This window comes from Echinococcus granulosus (assembly GCF_000524195.1).
Source record: "Echinococcus granulosus chromosome Unknown EG_S00059, whole genome shotgun sequence".
NCBI classification, from domain to species: domain Eukaryota; kingdom Metazoa; phylum Platyhelminthes; class Cestoda; order Cyclophyllidea; family Taeniidae; genus Echinococcus; species Echinococcus granulosus.
In genome coordinates, this window is record NW_020170439.1 from 432,750 (window position 1) to 448,824 (window position 16,075).

A 16,075-nucleotide genomic window follows, 5' to 3' on the forward strand; every position below is an offset into this window, starting at 1 on the left:
TGAGTACAAATAAGATTACTTTCGTGTTTTTTTTATCCTCTGAATGCGATTGAAGTGCACCTCCTAACAGAAGACTTTGAATGCTTCTGTCTCACCGTGAAAATCGTGCATTCCAGAGAAGATTGTTTTAGCCGTCCCAAAATGTCGAATTCGGTAGGTTCCAGGCTGGCAGCCTCTGAATGGTGAATTAATTGTCCACTGGATCTCGGATACATGAAACCCGAGTGAAACGCGTTTCCATATGAATCTAGACGGGAGGTGGTATCATAAATCAGAGTTCTTACTTGGTCTCCCAGTCAGCATCAGTGTATACCACCTCCCACTGATGGGGTTTGAGTTGTTTTTCAACAGTGAGGAATGTGGAGTTTGTGCGCAGATCATTCCTAGGATCTCCGGTGACAAAACTTACTTCTACGATACCGTCGGACTAATAAGGGAATAAAAGTTGGCAAATTGATATCCCACCTTGCTGTAGATGGCTTTGGGAGGCTTCCAGATACTGCCGAACTTCCGAAACGGTGGGTGAGCATCGTAGAAGGGTGGAAGAGAGAAACTTGGTAGACGGCTAAGCGGGAAGGGTGGTTGAGGACCGGGTGATAGCAGCTTTTTCTGTATTTTTACGTAAAAAAAGTAAAAAGCGTCAAATCCTTACTGCTTTGTTCAATGTCGGCCAGAGTTTAGCTACCGTTGATACTTAAGGAAGTTAAAGGCAGGTTTAAAAACTGTGATCCAGGTGGTAGATTTCGTCTACATCTAGAGTAAGTCTACATCTAAGCCGATTTTCTAACCTAAAAGGACAAGGATTTTGTGGAGTTTGTCGATGATACTCCCCGATCGAATGAATGCGGTTGAGGACGACTAAGGTGAACTTTAACCGAGGATATAAACAGGCAAATTGGCGAGTCATTTAATGCCCAAGACTTCCCGCTTTCAATTTTTTAGAGGCCAAGTAAATGGCTTTTAAAAAAAGTATGTTTCTACAAAATTTCCTCGGATTCGGGGAATGCCAGGTGTCACAGTTTTCTCGATCTCTGCCTTTTTCGGCTTTTTGGGGAGAAAGCTCCCCAAAATAGTGAAATATTATTACGAGATAGTGGTTTTACATTATCTGGAATGAATTAGCAAACTACGGTGGTCATTTTGAGAAGTTCTGTCTTATTTGAGACAAATCAGGGATAATGCGACATGAGCCATAGGTAAGAATCTGACTTTAAATTTACAAATCGACGAATTTGTGCCGCTTTTAAAATTGTCTTTGTTGCTTTTTATGCACATTTGGTACATTCTGAAGCCCATCTGTCATGAAATCCCTTCAGATTACTCCTCCCAGCACCGTGACTTGTAGTGGTCTTCAATGCTGACTTTTTAAAGGGACAGAGAGAAGCTTTCGACTCCACTATAGCAATATCTTGTAAAGGCATTTATCAACATAACTGGCAAATCTCAGCCCTTATTTCTGTTGAACGGTTGAGCCTAAATTATAAGGTGGGTAGCACTATAACATTCACGACTTCAACTGCACTTCATCTGGCTTCTTTTAAAAAAGGTGAAATCAAATTAACATGCAAAATGATGATTTTTGAAACTCAAAAAGACCTAGATAAGGCGAAGGACGTCTAATCCCTTATTTACAACAAACCCTTCGAGAGTAATATGGCAGTTATATACAATAAATCTACCACAAATGCTGACCCCTTTCCATTGCTCAATTTCGATTCTATGGCTTTGAAGACCCACCTAATTGAGAAAAAAAATTGTCGGTACAACTCAGGCTATAATCCTCTTGATTTTGTCTACTACTTTCAGTCAACTTCAATCCTGCACTGATGTAGTATCTGTGATGGATTTTTATCCTACTATTTGCCCCATGTGTTTCAAATGTCCTTAACTGATTTAAGGACAGTGTTTTGACCTAATCCAGAGGATAGAATAGCCTTATTGGTAACGCATGGGTTGTCCCTATTTAAAAGGCTGGTTAGATATTGCTGAGGGGCCCAAATGTGTACCAGCAAAACAGATAGTTAGTACTGCTTCAATGATGAAATTGGGAAAGAGCTGCAAAATACTGTCCTTTCTTCACGAGACACGATCGTACTACTTCCACTTTTGTCTAGAGACAACCAACCTAGTCCTGCAACCTCACTGTTAGTTCCATCTCTTATAGTGATCATTTGGTGGCAAGAAAAGGTGATAAGCAACACCTAGGGGAGAATAGAGGGAGTACCGTGGATGAGGTGAGACACTGGCCCCTCTCCTATCTAGATAAATTTTTCAGTAGCAATGAATTGAAGGCTACCTTCACCGATAAACAACATCTAGTTGCTTATTTCGAAAAAGCGTTCTGAGGAATTTCTACAGCCTTGAAACCAAAGGAGACTTGACTTGCAAAGCAGACAAACACAAACTGCATCTACTGGATGACTACAAGTTCAAGGAAGCCATTCCAATGATGCGTAGGGGGTTGCCTCAAAGGCTTTTTCTTTCGCTGCCAGATATAATTTGTCAGATATGAAATACATGATGCCTTTTTGTTTGCATATTTTGTTCCGGATTACAGGCCTAAATAAGACTTGAATCGCCTCACTTTCTCGATACTACAACTAAAACAAAAAGGACCAAAACGTCCCAGAAACTTTTTGCCTCATATAATTATATTGAAGGAAAGGTATGCCACTCTCACGGACATTCAATGCACGAATGCTTCTATAGGATTGTCAAGTTGTCAAATTTCTAGGGCTCAAATTTTGCCGATCGTATACTTCTTAATGGTGAAAAAACCAAGTCTCTGGAAGAACATCTTGTAAACGCGGGAAATATTGCGTCTTTAAGTGTCAGGGTAGCGAATAGGGAGTCAAACCCCTTGAGTTTTAAATGCAACGTAAACGGGCATTCGCTTACGTACGTTAATCATGGCTTCGGTGAGCTTTACGAACTGTTCCACATAGGCCTGTAGCGTGTGGGGACCAAATATGGTTGAGGCTCCTTCGTATCGTTGAATCTAAAGAGGGTATTCTTTAAATAAAGGAAGCCAAAGAGATAAAAAGTGGCAAAAAGTAGAAGTAGAAGACCATATTAGGAATTAACGAAAAATGGAGTTAAAAATGAAGAAAAAATAGGTGAAAAATTGAAGGTGAGAAGGACACGTGAAGAGGAGGGGTAGTAAAGGGATTTAGGAAAACTGAATATAGCAAAGAGGAATAAGTTAATTAAAGATTATGAATAGGTGAAAATATGGATGAATAGGTGAGTAGATGAAACTAGGGACATGAGGAGGTGATGGATAAATTGGTGGATCAATGTATGAATCAAAAGCATATGGTTGGATCAGATGTGGGGGAACAAGTCTGGATCCTAAGTGAAGATAATGAAGGCAGTGAAATAAACTTATGTTTGTTGGCAAGCACAGACCCTTCAGCCGTGGAGGTTTTTACCTCTGTCTTGGTGTTTACACCTTTTCAACGCTTCGGTACTACAGCAAGTTGACTTACCTGATACTCTTCAAACGTTGTCACATAGTGTGTGTAGAGATTTGAGAGGCCTGCAAGAGCAATGATTGAGCCTTTGGGAAGAACCTTAGAGGAATAAAAAAGGGGGATTAAAAAGTTCGACATCAGCAAGCAGAGAAAGAGCAGTAGAAAGGTGGATATTGAGACCGTATTTTTAAGTCACCGTCAGGAGCCTACCCGCCAAATGTCAACACATTGTCAAAGGACAAAAACGGCAATGGACTGAGTAAATGAGAAACGTGCCAAGTGAAATGTGAATTGACAGAATAGAATGACCTGACCGACTTAGAATTAATTATTTTTTGCTCAGAATGCAAGAAAAGTACACCAAGGTCATAGCTTTAGAAAATAACTCTTGAAATTTTGCATTTTTAAGATGTAAACAATTGCTTCGTCTTTTCAAAATGTGCACTTTACCTTGGAACTGAGTGTGACAAGGGGCTGTAATGTGATCTCCAAGACTTCCTTTAAACTAGAGATGCACAAAGAAGCGATGGCAAAGAAGTCAAAGTGCAAATAGGGTGAGAAAAAGGTTGACAAGGTCAGAGGCGATCCCATCAGTGGAAAAGAGGATAGTGGGTTCACAGCCACACGAAATGGTAGGGTTGTGAAAGCAACTGAGCAAGTGATTCTCAACTGCTTTTCAATTTGTTCGTCACATCCTTCACTGTTGAAGAAGGAGTGTTCACCGATCGACCAACCAACCGACTGGTTCGTGATGATGAATGTCTTTTGTACTCCGGCCTTCGTTAAACGCGCAGGCACATTGATGTGCAGCCCCCAAAACAAACCCTACACTCACCGCTTAGACCTCATTCCTCACTTCCGGGTCACGCATTACTTCATTCGCTGAAGTTTGCGCTTGCTTTGCGGATGTATTTGTCCGTTTTTTGAATTACAGAAGTTCTTGTTATTTAGCGAAATACGCCCATTGCTGAAGGCTAAATAGCTGAGTAAGTTGACGTCTCGATACCATTCGGAAGGTGGTGTGTGAAGCTACCTTATTTTCCTTTTTTCTCTGCTCTAGAAACAGGAAGAGCTGACAACCCAATGGACAGAGAAGGCTAGTCAAACACAATCCTTCCCGACCTTATACCGCAGAACGTATCTATGGGTGGTCCCCATACCGCACTTCAGGGTGAGAAAGAGTGACAAGAATACTGTCCCATCCTCATACTCATCCTTCCCATTCTCCAAAATGCTGATTTTTTATCATTCTTTGACAAATATGTATGTAAATAAAAATAAAACAGGCCCTCAGGTAGCTAGGCCTGGCCAGACGAAAGGAAAAGAATACTCTATCCTCTGTATTTCTTGAGGTCATTTCTCCTAAATGTTATCCCCTTTCCCTTGAATAAGAAAACCGCATGTTTCATGAAGACAGAATTTTTGACCAACAAAAGAGCAAATCCACGTAGACTTTATCCCAAGTTACTCAGCTCTCCTCCATTTCCCCCCCCCCTCCCCCCAATGTTCCCCCTACGCCGTCTGTGCTACCAGTCTTCCCCGCCTCGTCTGGAGGCAAATTTTTGTATCGCCTTGGATGGCTACTCAAGGAGTAAGTCTGTGACAGTTTAGCAGAATAAACTATCGAAGGTCTTAGCTTCTTGTGAAGAATGTAACCTCTTTCAAGGAAACTTCGGGAAAAATAGAACGTGTCTATTTATTTCTGCTCGACAGAGAGTGGTTGTCGACCGTCAGATCTGTAAATATTCAAGGCTTAACGATGATGAAAATCGGGATCGAATTTATTAGTTTAAAAGAGTCTTTTAAAGGAAAGTGACTAGCATGAATGCTGAGAGTGATGAAGATGCATCTAGTAAACTATGCACCTTTATGCCTGGAGAAATTGTGAATGGCTGAGGTGAACAAGGGGGTCATTCGGGGCAGAGGAATTGCAATTAGACGGTAGCCTTAAGGAATTAAATGGGCTCCACTGTGGAAAAAGCCTTTCTAAGCCAAGAAACCGCCATTCGACCACCGATGCTTCTTCCTAAATAGTGTTTAGTGAAGTGACTGATGAACATCGTATCTCATAGCCACCACAGGTTTCGGTATAAATCAGCTCTGAGCAGTGCAGTCGTCTAATCCATCTCTACATCTTGCAGCGCTCCTAGGAAGTATTTGGGGTGTGGGGTAAAAATAAATCAAGTTACTTTCTATCGGCGGCTCACCTGAGACAGAGCACGAACCACCCGACGTCCAGCCATCGTGGTGAATTCGCCCGGTAGTCCGACAATTATTAGTTCACCGATTTGAAAGACCTGTGTCTCCACGATACTGGGATGCCAAGGTAGGGGGTAGTTCATCTGCAAGAAATGGTAAAGAATTAAAATGAAGGAAAATATAGGCTCTGCAATGTTGATGCGTGTCCACTTAATGATCAAGGCTAATGGAGTTTGATGGAGACAGATCCGGAGTAGGGCGTGCTCAGTTTCAATGTATTGGACTATGAGAGCAAGTGAATTCATACCTTTCATAAAAGTGAGCCTCAAATCATGAATGGCGTCGGAGATGACATCCAAACGATTTGCCGAAAGTAGCGGTAGTGAAAAGAAGTGGTAGATGAAAGGTGATCCAACAAGTTCAAACAAGGCATAATTCCTTGTCCCACGTGACACAAACGTACAAACCCCATCGCTATGCAATATTTTGAATTTGCGTACTAACTATCTCCTCATTTGGCCCACTCTTATTTTCCAACTCTCTATTCTAGGTCGCATGGGGTTTTCTAATACCAGGAGGTGGTAATAATTACCACTGAGGCAAATATCAACAGAGGTGTGTAAAGAATGAGCTGGACAAGTGCATATTTCTCCCATTCTAAAATGCGGTAAGAAGTCTTCTCACAGGGTGAGAATAGCTCCTTCAGCCCGCTGAATTACCAGTCCTGAATGTGTCTTAAGCAAGGGAAAACGAAAATATTGCCTTTGCAAGACGCCTTTCAGTGATATGGGGTGGTTGGATATCAGCTTTATCTGCTGTTTAGCCTTCAGCAAAGTGAAACGATCCACCAGAGAACAAAAGTCTTTGCAGTTCAACAAACAAAAACATTCACACTCATACCCATGGATGCAGACACAAGCTCCTAAAGCAAGTGCGGACTTTAGCAGAATAAGTAGTGCATGGCCTAGAAGAGAGGAGTGAGGCGTGAGCATAGGAATAGTTTTCCGTTCTAATTGGTCAATTACATCAGGATAGATGATGCGTGCCGATAAAATTCTCTATAGTTCCAAGGCCATCAAAAATCCATACACACAGAGAGGTGATATACGACCCTCCCGCCGCACTGTACCCCGCACTCCAAATTACGTATTCCGTACTCCGAGGGCACCCCAAGTTGCGGCAGTAGGGACTCAGCTCAAAGGTCTCTGTCTTCTCTCCTCCTCAATCTTCTGCATAGGAGAATAAAGGGGCATCAATGCGCACCAACCCTTCCTGTCCATACCTACACATGCGCAGTTCATAACACATTATATCCTTACAGGAAATTGAGGGTATTCCTCGAGGCCGGGCGGCATCATTAGGTGGTTCACCTCTATTGGTCAATTACTTTTGACTCAGTTCCTTCAGACACATTCAGTTTTAGCAACTTCAGCAAGTACCACTTATAAAATACTAAAAAAGTTCTGTAGCTTTGGAGTTTACTTCAAAGAGATTCGTAAAACAAATAAATTTGAGGGAAATCCATGAAGTTTCAGCTAAAAGCAGTAAGGAGTGTAGTAAATGATATATCCTATCGGTAGGCTGAATGCGTTACTTCCAATACCAAATTGCTCCACTTGAATAATTGCTATCTTTTTATCCCCTGTTAAATAAGAAGGAACGTCCCTCACCTTCATATCACTACCCATTAGAGCTTCAGGAACTTCTGTCGAAAAGCTAGACGAATGTCTAAGCTTTCCTTTTCTAACTTAAAAAAGGGTTATAAGAAATCTCATTTCCCAAACTTTTGTGCAAAAAAGTCCTTAAAAAAATTTACTTTACCCCATATCCCACTTACCAGACCAGTTGGAATGAGGATGGGCTTCGGGGCGTGACATTCAACCATTTCTCTGGGGGGTCTCGCCAAAAAAAAACTGAGGAATCCCCAGAAGGCGGTTTTATTCAACATACCTATATGTGGGTTTAAAAGGAAAAAAACGAAAAGGTTAAAGAACCACCTTCTCTTTGGCTCATAAGCGATTTCCTTTTACATTATAAAATAGGGTTAAATATCTCCGCGGGTTTGTAGCTTGAACAAAAATGAGTTAAGTTTGTTTCTTCTCTTCCTTTATGTCATTCCAAAATGCATAAATTTTTGAGGAATAAATCCTAAGAAACTGTATTAATGAAATGAAATTTTAAAACCTGGAAATAAAGGGACAAATGAATGCATACACATTCGCGCCACTCAATTTCGCGCGCTAGTTGTATACTACTGTTGATAAAATAGTAGAGGCTTATTTGAATGATTGGGCGAACCCACTGCACCCCCAAAGGACTGTGCAAGCTAAGTGGGTGTGGGTGATGTAGAGTGCAGATGAAGTTGTTCACTGGGAATGATTCACCTGATGAGGGCCAAATAGAAAACCAAACTGGGACCTGACTAATCGATATAATTCTAAGGTGCGTATGGGCAACATCTTCTTCTTCTTCAGAATCAGCAAGTCCCTTGTACGGCGCAGCGCAAAATTACACCCAGAAAGGCCACATAATGCATTTTAGGAGAAGAAGGGAGCTAGAGAGATGCAGACTCAGCCCCTCGTATCTCTACCGCGCATTTCCGGGTGAGGGTTAACATCATTTTCTCTTTTTTTGAACATCTTGAACCATCACGTGCAGTATGGACAAATAAAAGTAAACACCATCAACGCTGCATCTTTTACTGACTTACAGAGAAGGGATATTAAGTTTGGAGGTACCCCTTGTGGTTCATTTCCCTTTCTATCATTAATAAGAGCTTCTAGATCAATTTGACCCACTCCTAATTTCAAATTTATCCAACTTTTCTTTCAAAGGATAAGGTAAAAAGAATTTATTTGAGGTGAGAATTGATAAATATTCTTATTTAATTTAGAGTCAATGAAGTGAATTTGAGGAATTATACATATACTACCAATAACTGCATGTTTCCAAGTCTATTAAAGTAAGCATTTTTGATAAAGTAACTTTTAACATTTCCAATATTCCAAGTCGAGAAACTAGAATGGCCTTGTGGGTGAATTTGCCGTCGGCATTAAAAGAAGTGGGTGACTCTTTTAGGCTGTGCATGCACAACAATTCATTGGAGGTGCTGGCGTGCTACTAATAAGTTTTTAAGTAACATACGCATGTATGAACGTTTACCTTGTGTAAAATCGGATATTCCGGGCCCGTCTGTAGTACCGGCGGCAAAACTGTAACCCAGTGCTGGTTTGCACGTTCTTCTAGTGGGGGTGCCCTTCCAAAAGCAAATTGTGAATTAGCCAACTAAGAAGACAGAAGGAGCAACTCTGAAATGAAACAATCGGTAAGTGGACATAATTACACCAGTTCTTTAGTTTCCGTAATGTGGATTTCCCACCTGGCGGTAACCACAGCGTCTAGTAGCTAGTCAGTCCTTCTGTCAGTAAGATGGCCTTTACTTTGTTGTTTAGCTAAGATGCAAAATGGTATCGGCGCTTGATCGAACGGATAAGTGGTATAGCTGGGATTAGAGACCTCCAGAGCGACTTGATTGTGTCACGTCACCTGCGGAACCTTTTTTCCTTCCATTTTAAGAGGGACAAGAAATAACGCTCAGCCAAGTGTCCTTGAGACGCTACGCCCAGTTCGTGGCAAATTGGTCCAATTTGGAGGCTGATGGCAAAATTAGCAATACGAGCATTCTCGGGTCAAACGAACTTGGGACTTATTTGTTCCGTGATGACGTTTAATACCAGGCATAAAATTCTAGCTTTCTTGAGAATCCTTGCGTGGATTCTACCTTACTTCCAACACTCTTGTAAAACGCACTTCATTTTTCGTCTTCTTTTACCAGTGAAGATAAAAATAAACTTTTGTGGGGCAAACAGTTCCGTTTCAATTTTTTTCATGATTTTCTTCTTGATGATTTAATCTTTTGGTTTGTTTATCTTTACAAAGCTTAAAAAGGAAAAGAAGCCGTATGAAAGCTGATTTGTTAGGTGAGTGGCATGTGCGAAGGACGTTCAAATCAACCCGGTACCCTGTCTCTGGCTTCCCATTACCCGTGTCTAGAGCGCGTATCATGAGCCAATCTGGACACCGTTACCTAATTCGATGGATGACAGGAGAGTTGGAAGGGGATGTGAAACCCAAATCAACAGATATCTCCTAGTATAGAAGACTTCAAAGATAGTAGGGTGCTGAGACCGTGATGTATGCACTTTAAAGAGGTCGGGAACGACTTTGACAACAACGGTTCCCAGGTCACAGTTTCCATAATCTTTTCCACAAACATTCAACGTGAGCATAAAAAGTCCACTCAAGGTATGACCCGGCCCCAAAAAATTCACAAACATGAAAACGAGGAGCACAATCACTCACGCGGAGCTGCACCTCTGCCACTTTACCGCACACCGACCATTCCAAAAGGCTAGGTGGTCTAGAAGTCAAACTATTTTTCAAATGCACAAATGCCAAATGACTTCTTAAAATGCGTTCTTTGTCTTTTCCAAATTCCAAATGTATCGATTTTACTCAAAAATCGTGTAAAAGGCAGCAGAATAGGTGGTAACTCACTCCTTTTTCGGGTCCATAAGTGACATTGACATTAGTCATATCGACAAACTGATGGCGAAAATCCACGATCGCATCATTTTCGCCAATCAATTCTTGCTTCGCTTCGGCATACAGACGTTTGGCCATTTTAAATTGACGTTGGGCAATCAGCCTTGTGCTTTCAAACATATCTCCATTAGCGCCTGGTCCAAAAGCGATGCAGTTTTGAACCTATTCAACATGGAAATGCTCCCTTGAAATAGGCAAACAAATGACTAGATGGCGGGGGAATAGTAGGTCTTAGGGCTTTAAAATATCGGCTTCTACTATCTACTACTAGTTTGGACTATTGTTGCGGACAAATCCTTCAGGTAGATATAATTCAAGCTTGCCTACCTCAGGAAGGTTAAAAAAAATATGGAAAGGATTTACGTACTCGACACTTATTGAAAGAAACCTATTAGAAGTGACTCTTGGAAGTTCAAGTACATCACAACGAGTCAGTAAAGAAGGCCGAAATATCTTGTCGTAAAGCCAAAAATTTGACAATTCTCACTCTCCCATCACCACAGGCGTTAGTCAGAGGATCACAGGGTGCCCCAGAATCAATGCATCTTGCCCCCTGCGTGTTCGGTGAGACATCACCCTCATTGGCTTGAGCAAATGCGGCCACAAAATTCCCTCCCTTCATACCATTACCAGTGTTGGCATCATTTATCCATCGTTCAAAGAGCAATTCGGCCAAGCCCTTGTTGTCACTACTGACAAGACGGTTTGTTTTGTTCATACTGGTGCAGTGCACTGCGAACCAATTGAGAATTCCCAGTTCTCGACCATCTTTGGCGACAAATTTTAGGAGCAGCATTCTCTGATCGACGTCGTGAGAGTAGCTGATGGGCGAAATCATAAAGAGGCGTTATCGCTTATCCGACTGACGTGAGCAATCAGCCTATTCAGTGATAAATTTTGAAATTTGTGCAGTCCGGTTGCCATAATTTTTGGTTTCAAAGTGCGAAACCTCCGATTCGGCTGATGGAAAGAAGGCGAAAACTTAAGCGCTTATTGTATGCAGAAATGGAGAATTCATCAACAGGGGGATGGATGGATACGGATATCCTTTTCAAACAACGATTTCATTTATTCCAAGACCTCTTCCTAATACACTCTCCCTCAAATGGTTACAATCGTTTAGTGGACATTAAGTCTACCGAAATTCCTTTGTGAGTGACCTCTGATTGTTGGGGATTGCAGCATAGATTCCACAGTCCTACCTTATTCAACCACCAATCAAATTCTGAAGAGGCTTTGGTGAGTTCCAAAGGCAAATAAAACCATCAAAACGATTAAGTGAATTTGCAACCTACAGTTTACGTTCTTTGGCCGGATTTTGTTGATAGGAGAGGGGACTGCGATTGATACTGGCATTGGAGAGGTCGCCAGAAGCATACAAAATTCGGCCTGGTGTCAGTGATTGGTTAGCCAACTTCACACTCTAAAAATGGACGAAACGTCAAGAGTTAGTTCCTTAATTAGGTGAGTTTTAACAACTGCGTACTTCTACCCGACCTATTCTGCAAGATTTTGTGGATCATCAACTTTTAAACACTTATTGCAGCCGATGACGCAAAACCATGACCTCAGGGTGCAAAAAAGCAGTCGTGCGTGAACGGGGGACGAAAGTAACGCAGTGTCGAAAATGTAAACGAAGATGGAAGTTAATGGCGCCACCATCAACTAGAGATTTGCCTAAATTTATGGACCACCATATACAGGGAAAGTAGCAGTATCACCTGTCAATGAGGATAAAGTGATCTCCCGACAGTCACACGATTCATTGCTAAATCACAGTAGAATGTAAGAAAGAAAAAAGGGATCACAAAATAAGCCCAAACGGCAATCATTTGGACGAAAAAGACGTTTGCACGTGCCTTGAAAACACCCAATCCTTCGTGACCTCAATCCAGCGTACAGAGGTGAAAGGTTCCCCCTAGAATAGAAAATCTGTTCACTTTTTTTGATCAGCCAGAAGTATGGGTATGGCGTGTTTCTCTCCACCTATACCATCGAAATTTGGCATAGTTGAGGAAATTTTTTTGAGGTGGTTTGCCAAAACAACACCTAGAACCGAGAGGGGCTGATAACCATCAGCTGGGGAAGGGCCACTAGAGGGATGGAGAGGATAAGGCAGCATATCCCTCCACCCCTTCTATCCTAAATTGTAGCTATAGGATTCTATGTTCCACCTTACTCACAAGCTCTTACTATTTCCAAAACGGAGAAAGGTATTTCTAGAACAAATTTCCTCGTCTGTTGTCCGCAAAGCACTCACAACTAAAGCGTAGTCTTCTAGGAATAACCCTCAGTCCAGTTCGGTCTGGTAGTTAGTCAGTCAGCCAGACAGCAAACAATCTACTAACGAAACATGTGATCCTTCGCACATGGATGGAAGCCCACTGAGGTGCAATATGTTCCGGTTCCACTTAAGTAATTGGTAATGTGCCGAAAGAAGTAATTACTAAATTTATCCAAAACAAGTAAATACACAAACAAGGGATTCTGCTGAACAAATGCCTTCACCAAATGCTGACAGAAAAAGTCACTCAGCCCTTCCTCTTAAATCCGTCTAGGTAATACACGTTTTTCGCAGCACTCCAGTCTACCCAGGAAATCCCTGTTCTTTTGAAGGGATAAAAAAGGGTAGACTGGGCGTTCTTCAAAAGCCTTTTAGTGATAATATCACTGAAGGAGAGTCTTTCTTCATGGATTCAGAGTGACAGTCCTTACTCCCCAACAGCATTTGAAAGATAGGCAAAAAGATAACCTCAGACGGAGCGCTGAAGAAGTACAAATATTGCACAATAGTAACGAAGCACAATATGACTGCTTCGGCGCCACGCCCATCGTAGCAGTGGCTCGTGACAGTGTGGATGACTAGCAAGATCTGGGTTAGGACGTTGACAAGGTGCTCTTTGATGTGCTTTGCCATATTTTACTTCACCCTTATAGTTTTAAGTTCTGGTTCAATTAACCCCGTAGAAGTGATTTGGGTTTGTTTCTGCTCAACGAGGCAAGGCACGGAAAGTCCGCGTTAACACTGATTGTATAGGATTTGGAGGAGACGCGACATGGGGAACTGGTAGGGTATCACCCAAAAATACCTTAAGTAAAGAAGGAGACTCCGATGACGAGGTACTCAGACATGCCAAACACAGAAGCACCCTCTGAGCCTGCAATGAGTTAAGAGCTTGCGCACGAGAAGACCTCATGCAACACTTGAGGATGGGAAGACAGAGAGTTAGGGGGGATACATATTTACTCTCATTCGCCTCCTCCACTTTCCCCAATTATGTTTCCTCAAGTGACGGCTTGTCACCCTCTCTTGAAATTGGATAACAACATGCAAAATAAATTAATCACTTAAGGCATTAAAAAAGAAATAGAGGGTGATTTTTTATGGAAGCAAAGTGTACTAAAGGAAAAAAGTGGCATTCGTAAGTGCCTGCCTCGTCGTAAAAAAAACACTATTTAGCAAAAGCGATTAAATTTAAAAGCAAATAATTTTATGAAACAGAAGTTAATATCCAATAGATCAGAAAAAACTTCGTCTTTCTCATCTACCTGGATCAAAAAAAAGAAATGCCTAACTTTCAAATCCACCTTAACTATCGAATGCAAGATGGCCTTGTAACTTAGAGATGAAATAAATTGGCAAAAACACTATCACCCTTCCTAAAAATGTCACCTACCAGAAGGTTACACAGGCAACAACTACCATTGAATAAAAAACATTTTGACTTGAGTAACTGTATTCCAAAGTCGATGTCAAACCATCCAACTTCCCCTACTCTCTCACCCACCTCTCCCAAAAAAGAGATTTTTATTTAGTTCGGATAATTGCTGGTAGGATCTCTAAAGAAAGCCTAATTCAGGAGCAACAAAAAACAACTTACTGTGTAAGGATGCTTAAAGAGGTTTTTGCTGGATTATTGATTAAGCTACAAGTTATCTGAAATAAATTCCGTTTTTTACAACAAGGTAATCAAATGAGCTCCTGCCTTTTTTTTCTTGCAATTGAATAAAGCCCCTTCAAGTAATCACCCTTTTACATGAATGCCCAAAGCCAAGACAGGATCGGTGGATGCGAAGGATGAAGTGAGGCATTATCTCATTCCTTCCTCTGATATGCAAATCTTCTTACCAGTAAGCCACTAATAGCGACAAGACATTCTCTATTCACCACCAAAAACAGATCCATAATTCAGTAATGAAAGTGGCTACAACTGCTGAAATCGTCTTCTGGTACACAGAAGAAATGTTACAAAAAGCTTCTACTGCTTCAGCACCGAGTTAAACTCAATTCATAAGGCAGATGCATTCAAATCACTTCCACTAAATTCAACCAATGTTGCATGAAAAGCGTGTCCAAGGTAGGAGGAAAAGTGTACAAAGCGCACACACACAAAACAGCATCACATTGTTCACGCACAGGATTTATAGCATGCAGTTATCAAGATCCCACAAGCCCCACATTTTCAATGTACCAAACTATACAGATCACTTGATTCGGAGATTAGTTTTTGGCAATTTTTGGGTGATTTTCATAGACATACTGAAATTAGGTACCAAGTTACACTTGGGCGAGTTGTGACATTACTTAGTAAGTCAATTTTACCTGAAAAACAGTTACGATGTCAGTAAAGTACTGACAGCAGAGAGTCGCGTCGACCAGACATTAAAAAGGTAGCAAGGTGAGCTAAATTACGCTTTGGTAAACTTAGAAATGTTGAGTTATCTTGATAAATGAGGAGAAGAGAAAGCATTTTTTTAGAAAAAAATAACGTAAATCCCAACTCCTTTACTAATGTATGGACACTTAATCCTAATGTGCAATTTAAAAATCGACATGAAGCCGACTTTTAATACCCTCCTTTAACAAACTGATTCCTGGAACTTATTGATCAATCTATGGTACCTGAAGAATGCCTGAGGCCATAGCTTCAAAAGTGGGTTTAGAGAATCCATAAGAGGTGGCATCAAAGAGTAGATATTGAAAGAATCCACCGGGACCGGAATGTGTGTGTGTGGCTGAGATCATGACGTTCTGGTGATCAAATACGCTGGCACCAAAGGACGCCTGTAGCAGGCGGACCACATGGCTCTTCAACAACTGTGAGGGCATTCCAACATCTAAGTTAATGAAGAGAATTGGTCGGGTAGCAGAGGTGGACTTGATCAAAAAAGCACGACTGTAGAGGCGTAAATGGAGGCCTTGTCCAGTTTGAGAGGGTTCCCCATACCCCATCTGCAAGGATATTTGAATTGAGATTCAAAATCTTGCACTTACAAGGATAGCAAAAAAGGAGATAAAATATGCAAAAAAGAGAAGCTCAGTATTTTACAATGAACATCAGAATAACCTAGGACACGATAAAGCAAGGTATTTTTCAATGCGACCGTGCAGTAATACAGAGCCAAGCATTAAGAAGAAATAGAGCTCAAAAGTGCCATTGTTCTATTAAAATTTGGGGATTTGGACTCTTAATGTTACTTCGAATTGATACAGAAGGTAAATTAACTTACGAAGTTAACATTGACTACAGGACCAGTAATATCATATTTCCCAAGTCCAATAAGCAGACCAGAAGGTATTTGAAAGAAAACTTGTATAAAAATAAAAAAGAGGAGAGAAGACTTTGGTTTCATTTGCAGCCCAGGTAATAGGCGCGAGACCAAAAAGAGCGCCAGAATAGATAAATTATAAAACGATGGAATTGGTGCATTATAACAACTCATGTCACAAAGGAATAAACGTTTTTAACTCAGCAAAAAAATGGTTTTACAATTTGTTGGCTGACGTGTCTTATATG

The 16,075-nt window shown here is 41.2% G+C and overlaps 1 protein-coding gene across 1 annotated transcript; it reads right to left on the reverse strand. All coding sequences in view use genetic code 11, as the record gives it.

Moving 5' to 3' along the window:
- Nucleotides 1–63: 63 nt before the first annotated feature.
- EGR_06583 (Neutral ceramidase) lies at nucleotides 64–15,510 on the reverse strand (the record flags this gene model as incomplete). Its single annotated transcript, XM_024495832.1, has 13 exons — nucleotides 64–247; nucleotides 285–427; nucleotides 466–609; nucleotides 2,903–2,998; nucleotides 3,489–3,572; nucleotides 5,681–5,815; nucleotides 7,510–7,622; nucleotides 8,383–8,472; nucleotides 8,817–8,928; nucleotides 10,230–10,439; nucleotides 10,765–11,098; nucleotides 11,573–11,700; nucleotides 15,181–15,510. 13 exons carry the CDS (start codon nucleotides 15,508–15,510, stop codon nucleotides 64–66), a joined length of 2,103 nt encoding a protein of 700 aa, XP_024349792.1.
- Between the last annotated feature and the right edge of the window lie 565 nt (nucleotides 15,511–16,075).